The sequence below is a fragment of the Malania oleifera genome, chromosome 6 (genome assembly GCF_029873635.1).
Source record: "Malania oleifera isolate guangnan ecotype guangnan chromosome 6, ASM2987363v1, whole genome shotgun sequence".
Taxonomy (NCBI): Eukaryota; Viridiplantae; Streptophyta; class Magnoliopsida; order Santalales; family Ximeniaceae; genus Malania; species Malania oleifera.
This window is the reverse complement of record NC_080422.1, coordinates 71695050-71704810: the sequence shown is the minus strand read 5'-3', so window position 1 is coordinate 71704810 and position 9761 is coordinate 71695050. Positions and strand designations below refer to the sequence as shown.

Below are 9761 nucleotides of genomic sequence, written 5' to 3'. Positions count from 1 at the left end.
TTTAGTCGCCAAAAATAATGTTATTTTCATTTATAATGTTTCAAATAATTACAATAATATGACTTTGTTTTCACCTTCTAAAGTTTTGAATGGAAAAAAACTACAAAAATAAAAAATTATTTTCCAAATTTTTTATATAAAACTTACAAAACTGAAAAATAAAGTAACATTTTTGTAGTTATTTAAAACCCTCAAAATTAAAATAAAAACTATTTTCTACAAGTAAACAGACAAGCCTCTTTAAAATCCGGAGTCTTCCAAATCAAAGCATGCAGGTTCTGAAAGGAAAATGATGCCATCCTCACAGACACTAGTTGATTGTGGCATTTTGATGAAAATAAAGTAGGGGTCCTCGAGGGATTCATCATCTCTAGAAGAAGACACTCAGCTCCTTTGATGCAGCTCAGAATTAAAGATTAGCATTTATACATTTTACCCCAGAAAAAAGGTACTAGCATAGTAGCATTTACCAACTAATCAGTACCCAAAAAAAAAAAAAACTGAATTACTTAAAAGTCAAAACAAATGTCAAAAAAAAAATTTTTAAAACTAATCAATACAAAACAACTGGGTCCCATGAAGGGCCATTCATCTTGAAGAAATCAGCACGATTGGCCATGCTCGAGAACAAAATCCACAACATTATGTTTTGATTTCTTTTTTCAATAGAACACACAACTATAACATTGAAAAAATATACAACTCAATTAAAATTACCTGTTCTTCGCGCTCCACCTTATCACATACTGTAATACAAGTTGATTGCCTCGAAAGTAAATGGAGAGGCACTATGAAGAAGCAAATGTCGTGACGACAGATGATTATGCAGTTACAGAAATGAACTACTCGTGCCAAAAAGAGTAGGCTGACTAAAGCAGGTCTCGGCAAGCCTCAATATCAGATATCTGTGAATCCAACAGTGATTGCCCAGAAGGACTGGAATCAACAATTCTCTTTGCAGCATCGAATATAGCTTTCCGAAACCTCTCATCATCCATCTTCTTCAAGACTTCTTTAACCACTTTGAAGTCCAATCCTCTAGCCAAAACTAGTTTTCCCATTATTTCTCCAAAATAATTTGGTGCTTTTGGTAGGTCAATTCCAATATCATCCATCATTGAGCCATAAAGTAAGCATCCAGTACCTATATCTCTAGCAGTAAGAACTTTCTTAGAAAACAAGTAGTCTAGAAGTTTTGCGACAGGTTCAACACATGGTGGGCTTTTCTCCAGCGCAAGAGAAATGGCTTCCTTGACAACCTCAGGATGGTAAGCTGGGGAATTCAGTTCCTCCACACACTGTAATGCCTCATCCAAAATCAGGACACCGAAATATTCCTCCAGAAGGGAGACTGTTTTTCTACGAAGTTCATCCGGATTCAACCTTGACACAGTAGCCTGGGGTCTATCAGCAGCTGGAGGCATAGATGCTGCTGGAACAGGCTTAGCCGGGACAGGGGTCTGAGACACATGGTCCACACCCAAACCAATGTTGGAAGGGCGAACAGGAGGAGCACCGCTGCCTTGCAGCAGGGCACTAGTCTTGCCACTAATAAGACCGCCACTACCCTGGGGTAACAGTCTGGAGTTCAATGAAGCTGGCCTACCAATTAATGGTGGTTGGACACGTCCAGCAGGCTGAACACTCGATCCATCTCCCTTCGCCACTGACCGAGCCCTTGGAACCTCCCAATTGTCATTATCAATTCCAGGCATCCCAGGCATTTTCCTAGCACCAGGCATTCCAGGCATCATTCCCCCAGAGCCTGGTCGATTGATAGGAAAGCCAATACTCCCTTGAGCACCAGAAACAATACCGCGATTATTTCTAATACTTGCAGTGGCACCTGGACGCAGGCCAAGATTTTTTTCCGCTTCCGAGTGTATTTCAGTTATAGTTTTTGCTTTCACCTATAAAATCAAGGTAAAAACAATATGGTTAAAAATTAAAAACCAACACCAAATTCAAATGATACCAACTGATAAGATCTGCAAATTTACTTCTTCGCGCCTGGGAACCCAGTTATTTGCACGCAGATCAAGAACATCACGAATCATAAATCTCATTCGTGGAGCCAACTGAGGATTTGCTGTCAGTTCCTTCAATCGGGCAAAGTACACATCATTAATCCGCCGTGACTTTGGGCTTTCATCAAGTTGCTTACCAATAGTGTTGAAAAACTGACATATAGCCTCCACATTTTCCTCATCAGGACATGTTTTAGTATCATGCCCTAAAAGTTCCTGCATACATGACAGAAAGCAGTTGGATAATTGCAGAGAGTATTAAGATATCTAGGGTGTCTTTAGAAAAGGGAGATGCTAAACGAGGGACATCCTATAACAACCTGAACAATGTGATGGACAATCCTTTCAGGAACCATCTTCTGCTTCAGAAGCTCCCCAATAAGACGGATGTTTCCAAGAGTGCGAAGTTTGACCATTCTTTCTTTATCTCTGCGTTCCATCTCTTGCTCAGGGGCAGTCATCTGCCTTATTTCTGCCCTCAGCTTGTCAGCGCCTTCAAATGCCTCCTGGCAATTATTCAAGAGTAAACGCTTAAACTTGACTTCTTGACCCCCAGGTTCATCAGATGGGAATGGGGGGAGCTTTTCATTGAGATCGGAGCACAGAAGAGCATACATAGGGCAAAATGTAGGTTCCAGCACAGCCTTCTCAAATATAAGTGAGATAACATCCTGCATTACAAGCCAAGCATGAGTTTCAAAGCCACATAACATAAATCCAAGAAGAACCCCCCCCCCCCCCACCAAAAAGCAAGCACAAGAGCATGCAAGACAAAAGGCACCTTTAAGATGTCAGCAGAAGTGATCCCGGAGTCGATCAGTTGACCCTTTAGAACATCAAACTTCTCTGGCGTCAGCTTGTTCAGAATCCTGCACATAACAATGGAGAAGCCATCAGCATCCAGCTAGTTCACTTTTGTAAGCTTCACAAGCTGTCTAAACCAAAGCCCCATACTTAAAAAAACAGAAACAATTAGGGGCTAATATTTTGCAACAGTATAATGCAACCATCATTTAATTATGTATAGAAATCAACAAATTACAATTTCAAGTTATGCTACTGCTTTCCAGAGCTATTATAGAGACATGTTCATTGCACCAAGACAAATTTTACATTGACACTTGTAATTTGTCTCATAACTAAATTCCATATTAATCAAGCCACATATGTATGAGAGTTTCAATTTGTCCAGAAACTTCAGAACAGAACTTTCATCCCTTTTTAATGATGACATTATGAAGCATTGAAAGACTTACGATTCATTATATAAAACATTCAAATAACCAAAATCAAAAAGCATACTATGAAATCTCAGGCTTTACAGATCGCAACCTACAATGTCAGGAACATAAAAATTACCAAAAAGTTACCAAGGCATAAATTTGATAATCCACAGTTTCATTAGTTCATCATTTTTTTTTTGGGGGGGGAGGGTGAATAGAGTGGTTTATTAAAGATTAATTACCCTTTTACAGTCTTCAAGACCCGCTCATTCTCAGTGAGACTCCCTCTTCGAGCAGACCAGGGCACTTCAGCCTTAATTAGAGCTGGAGCAGGTCCTCCCTGGTTCAATAAATAACACTGGTTAGAATTACTGCAGGCATCATCTATGCATAGTATTGCAAATATATGCAGATTTTCTGATGAATGCACCACAATAAAACATAACAAAAAATGAATAATATTAAACCATGAATGCATGAAACAAAAAGTTTGAATCACACAAGCAGTGTAAGCTTAGACAATTATCCTGCGACAACTTCAAAATGGCCCATAATGACTGATGCATAATGGTCATGAAAATAAAAGATCAAGCACTCCAAAACAGAAAACAGAAAATGGATAAATGAAAAAAACCACTTTACAACTTTGAAGGGATGACACTTAACAATTTTCTAAGGGAATTCAGTGCAAACATAAAAGAAATTAGAGAAGCAGCGCAGGGTTTTAGGCTGCAATTCTTAAACACAACTGAATTCACAGCAACTTTCTAGAAATAGATTTTACCAAAATATAAGAGTCCAAAATTACTGGGCAACATCACATATATAATAACAGAGGGGCAAAAAAAGGAAGCCTCATTCTTGTGACAAGAAACAAGATAACTAGATAAGGATATGGAGAAGTTTTAATATTATAAAAAGGAATTAAACATTTAAGAGGGTCTGATAAAATACTATTTTTCCTTCATTTCTAGTAGTTATGGAGGCGCACTAATTTATTCATGGCTTATGTCACTCAAGGCTGATGCTGGCAAATATTAAGTACGTAAACAACTTTGCAAATATATGTGTCTGTGTCTGTGTCTGTGTATAATATATTACTATATACAATATATATAAGAGTTAATCCAAACTCTGCCCATGATGCACTCAGTGTCCTAATCTTCCCACACATAGCCAGTCCCAAATAAAGGAGGGTTGCGTTAGGTAGCTGACAGTGTAAAACTTGTCAGATCTCTATGAAATGAATTCTTACCGATTATTCACTGGGGCATTCCCTACGAACAGCGTGTTACACTTATAACACCCGAGCATAACGAAAAATGGCTGAGAGTGGGCAACATGCCGTGTCAGCGCCAAGTATGATGTCAAATATGCTAGGGTTCCGGCATCACTTTGGGTGCGTAGAGAAGTTAGTTGAGAAGACTAGGATTAGGTTAGCAACTTGGAATATAAGGACACTTCCTGATAAAAGTAGGAGATAAGAGGATACAATGATTAGAAGATAATTAATGTAATCTCCTTCAAGAAACTAAGTGGGTCAGGGAGAAAGCTAGAGAAATTGAAAAATCAAGATTCAAATTTTGGTACACTAGAAAAGGAAAACATAAGAATGGGGTAGAAATCATTATAGACAGACGAGTAGGGGATAGAATCATAATAATCAAGATGGTTTAGGCCAAGAGAGAATAAATGTCATTAGTGCTTATGCTCTTCAAATAGGCTTCGCAGAAAACCTAAGGAGAGAATTTTGGGAAGACATGGATAGTACTAACAAGAAATATCAGGGATATAGAAAATATTTATAGGAGGCAGGAGCTAATTTGAATATGCACATTGGAAAGGATAATAAAGGTTATGAAAAAACATTTGGAGGACATGGATATGCAGATAAAAATGAGTCTGGAAATGATCATAGACTTCTCCATATCATATGATCTTATTGCAATGAATACTTGCTTTAAAAAGAGAGAACTCTAACTAAGCTTTAAAAGTAGACAAAATAAAAGTCTGATATATTTTTTCTTAACTAGGAAGCGTAGATAATTTATTATGTAAGGATTGTAAAGTTATTCCCAGTGAATACAAATGTAAAGTTTTAGTGTTAAATATATGTATTAGAAAATGGAACAGAAAGGGTAAAATAAATCAATGCAAGAGAACTAGGTGGTGAAACCTAAAGGGGAAAACTATAACAAAATTTAAAAATTAAATGATCAAAGATGGTGATTAGACATAAGCATTGATGTAAACACAAACACTCTTCCAAGTGAGATAGCTAGCTCTATTTAAAAAATAGCAAATAAATTTTAGGCGAATCAAGAGAAAGCTTCTAGGATAGTAAAGAAAGCTGGTTGTAAGATCAAGATGTTCAAAAATCAGTAAAGACAAAAAGAATTTGGTATAAAACATGGCAAAGATGTACAAACATGGAAAACTTAAAAAAACAATACAAAGAAGCGAGAAAAAATGCAAAAAAGTTCATTAGAAAAACTAAACATAGATCATAAAATAATTTATATGCTAGATTAGATACAAAGGGGAAAAGAGACATGTTTAAACTTGCTCAAGCTTGAGAAAAAAGAGCAAGGACTTGGGTAATGTAAATGTATAAAAAATGAGGATAATATTGTCTTGGTTGAAAAAGAAGATATAATAGAAAGACGACGGAGTTACTTTAATAAGCTACCTATGAAAATCAAGTAGCAGACCTACACTTAGAAATGGAAAATGAGGAAAAGGCTAAAAATACGAAATTATATTCGTAAAATTAGAGTTAACGAAAATTAAGCTAGCATTAACAAAGATGAAAAATGAAAAAGTTCAAGGACCAGATAAGATCTCAATTTAAATTTAGAAATACCTACGTGATAACAGAATTATATGATTAATTAATTTATTTAACACAATTACAAAAACTTAGACAATGTCAGATGAATGGAGGAAAAACACTGTATGTAAAAAAATGAAGGAGATAATTAAAATTGTAATAACTATCTTGGAATTAAACTTGGGGCATACAATGGAACTGTGGAAAAAGATAGTTGAACAAAAATTAAAATGAGAAACGAGGGTCTCGGAAAATCAATTTGATTTTAAGTCTGAGAGATCTACTACAGAAGTTATATAACTTTTAAGAGGATTAATAGAAAAGTTCAAGAAAAAGAATAGGTACTTGCACATGGAGCCTTGAGAAAGCTTATGATAGGTTACCTAGGGAAGTTCTATGGTGAGCTTTAGGATGAAAAAAAAGGCGAATGTAGTAGGTATACTGATGTCATTAAAGACATGTATGATAGAGTAACGGCTAGTCATAGGGCTACAAAGGCTAGAAAATTTCCAATCACAATGGATGTAAATTAAGGATCCACTTTGAACCATACCTTTTTGCCTAGTGATGGATGAATTTATTAGGCCAAAATGACGTTCCAAAGTGTGTGTTGATTGCAAATGATATTGTCTTGATTGATAAAACTAGGAGTAGAGTATAATCTAAGATAGAATTATAGAGAGAAGCTTTAGAATCTAGAGGATTTAGAGTGAGTAAAAATAAAACAAAACATATGAACTATAATTTCAATAATAGTGGGAGGAATATTGGAAAAAAAATTAAATTTGATGGTCTAAAAATCAATAGCACCAATAGATTATGATATCTTGGATATATTAAGGAGAAATTAAAGAAGATGTAATACACAGAGTTAAAGCAAGTAGGATAAAATGGGGAAGTGCTTCAAGTGTGGTGTGATCATAGATACCCTTAAAATTAAAAGTTATATAAGGCAGTTGTAAGGTCAGTTATGCTATATGGATCAAAATAATGGGCAACCAAGAAACAATGTATCCAAAAAAATAAAAGTTGTCAATGTGAGAATGATAAGGTGGATGAGTGGCATAACATTAAAAGACAAGATAAGAAATGAACATATTCGAAATAAGTTAGGTCTAGCTCCTATATAAGATAAGGGAGAGCGGCTCAGATGGTTTGGACTTGCGCAATGTAGGCCAAATAATAAACCAATGAAGAGTGAGCTAGTTTTTGTGAGCGCCAATAGATACGGGTAGAGCTAAAATAACTTGCAATGAGATAGTAAGGATTTAATAGCTTTGAATTTGTCGAAAGAAATTTCTCATGATCGTGTAAATTGGTGGAGAAGGACTCATGTAATCAACCCCACCTAGTGGAATTTAAGGCTTACTTTTTTTTTGTTGTTATTGTATAAGGGTAAAATCCAAAGACATTCCCCGAGGCTCAAAATATGACACTCCCACCTTCAAAGTTTCTAACAATTACCAAAAAAAACACCCTAACTTAATAATTTTTTAATAAATGCAATTCTCCACTAGTTAACCGTTGGACAACAATTAATCAATCTTAAAAATGAATTATATCTTTAATAAAATTGCCTTTTTATAATTTTATTCAATTATAAAAATACATATTCAATTTCTTTAATAAATTATGGCCCAAGTGCAACAATGATTATTCACTAAAACATTTTTTGTAAAAAAATATTATTCATAAAATAACATTTCGAAAAAACTTATTGCAGCTTACGATTTCTTGTTTTTTAGATGGAAGCTATCTAAAATGTTCATCTTTCATCTTTCATTATCAAATATGCATCCATGGAGTAAGACCCATTACTGTCGGTAGACAAAAGTACAAAAAAAAAAAAAATAAGATTCAAAAAAAAAATATAAGAATCCTCACAAAAAATATGCAGATTCAATCCTCATCATAAATTAAAACTTAAGTGCAATGATAAATCCTCACCAAAATACAATAAAATAAAATAAATAAAAACAATACTCCTCAATATTTTGCTATTCTTATGATCTAAAAAAAATAAAACAAAACACATTTTGATAGTTAATTACAAATAATAATATGAACCAAATAAATTTAGAAAAATTAGAATATGCTATGAATTTGTTGGATGGACTTTCGGTGTGTATTATTACTTGCATGCATGAAGGACAGCACTGCCTATTGTCTTCTCAAGGGCAGCTTACTCCTTTCTCTTATAGTGATTTCTTAATGTTCATTTATGATGATGTCTTAATTTGACTTCATTGATTTATTTTTTTTATTTATACCTAGTATTTCATCTTAACAAGCTGTGGCTTATTTTGAATCTTGTTTCTCTTTTAAAAAAAAAAAATCTTAGTATTTATTTTATTTTTTTAAATCTAATTGGAATATGCTAGTTATTGAAGAATGATAATTTTTTTGTAAAATTTCTTTTTAACCTTAATATGGTTATATTTTTGTCTACTATAGTGAGATGGCTTTATGTGATTTGTAATGAAATATGACATCAGATGTAGCTTCGCCTATTCAAAAAAAATCTTAGGGGCCGTTTGGTATCACTATCAAAAATTACAAAAACGAAAACCAGAAATGTTAACTAAAAATCAGAAACCAACTTGTTTAGTTAATATTTATAAAACTAAAACAAATTAAAACTTAACTAAAAATGCTCATTTTTCCTCTTTAAATCAAATAATATTATTAAAATAATAAAATTGCAAAATACTATACATTAAAAAAATACTATATTAAAAAAATTATAATTATTTTACTTAATTGTTATACTTCCAAAATTTACTTTACAATACAAATTTTATTGGAGATGACACTTAAAAATATATAAAATATTTTGTAATTAGCTTTATTATTATTTTTTGAAATCGATGTATATTTTTATTTTAATTATATTTAAAGTCATATGATCATTTTATTTTAATTTAATTTAAAAGTGTATAAAATGAATGATTTAATCCAAAAGAACTATTTCTAAATATTAAAATTGGCAACAAGTTGCCAAAACAAATGAAAATCATAAAATCTGATTTCCAGTTTTTTTGCAAACAACTGAAAACCAACAACATAAACAAAAAACTGGCAACATAAACAAACACATTTTTATAATTTTTTTTCTTTACTATGCAAAAACTGAAATAGAAAATAGAAAAACGATACCAAATAGGCCATTAGGTTTTTTTTTTTTAAAGGACAAGTTATTTTACTAGTAATATTTTTTAAAATATATATAGAGAACAGGTTATTTTATAAATAATATTTTTTAAATATTTTAGTAACCACTCATTATTGCTCTTGGGTCTTAATTTGTTACAAAAATAGAACATATGCTTTTTTATTTGAATGGAAGGGTAAAAAGGCAATTTTGTTAACAATGAAAACTATTTTTAAAGTTAACTAATGGTCAACTAATGAAAGGTTGTTTTTGTCAAGAAATTATAATGTCAAGGGGTCCTTTGGTACTTGGTAGTTGTCAAAAACTCAAGGTGAAGTGTCATATTCAGAAAACTCAAGGGGTGTCTTTGAATTTCACCATAAATAATTATGCATATATACACAAGTAAATATTGCGGGATGTGTTGTGTGTGTTTATTTGGGAGGTGGGGTGTGGAAGGAACTCATGCTTTTCTTTCAAGGAAAAACAGCAGCAGGACGCAGGCTCAACAAAAACCATTGTCAATTATG

General features: G+C 33.2%; 1 protein-coding gene across 1 annotated transcript in view; it reads right to left on the bottom strand.

Moving 5' to 3' along the window:
* Window positions 1-533: 533 nt before the first annotated feature.
* The window catches only part of LOC131157451 (eukaryotic translation initiation factor-like), a 31260-nt gene continuing 22032 nt past the window's right edge, over window positions 534-9761 (bottom strand). Inside the window, exons 5-9 of the mRNA XM_058111625.1 lie at window positions 3493-3590; window positions 2809-2896; window positions 2348-2698; window positions 2001-2243; window positions 534-1910 (exon numbers count right to left, since the gene is read on the bottom strand). Of these exons, the coding sequence (XP_057967608.1) occupies window positions 870-1910; window positions 2001-2243; window positions 2348-2698; window positions 2809-2896; window positions 3493-3590 (1821 nt within the window). The 3' untranslated portion in view covers window positions 534-869. The remainder of the gene's footprint in view (window positions 1911-2000; window positions 2244-2347; window positions 2699-2808; window positions 2897-3492; window positions 3591-9761) is intronic.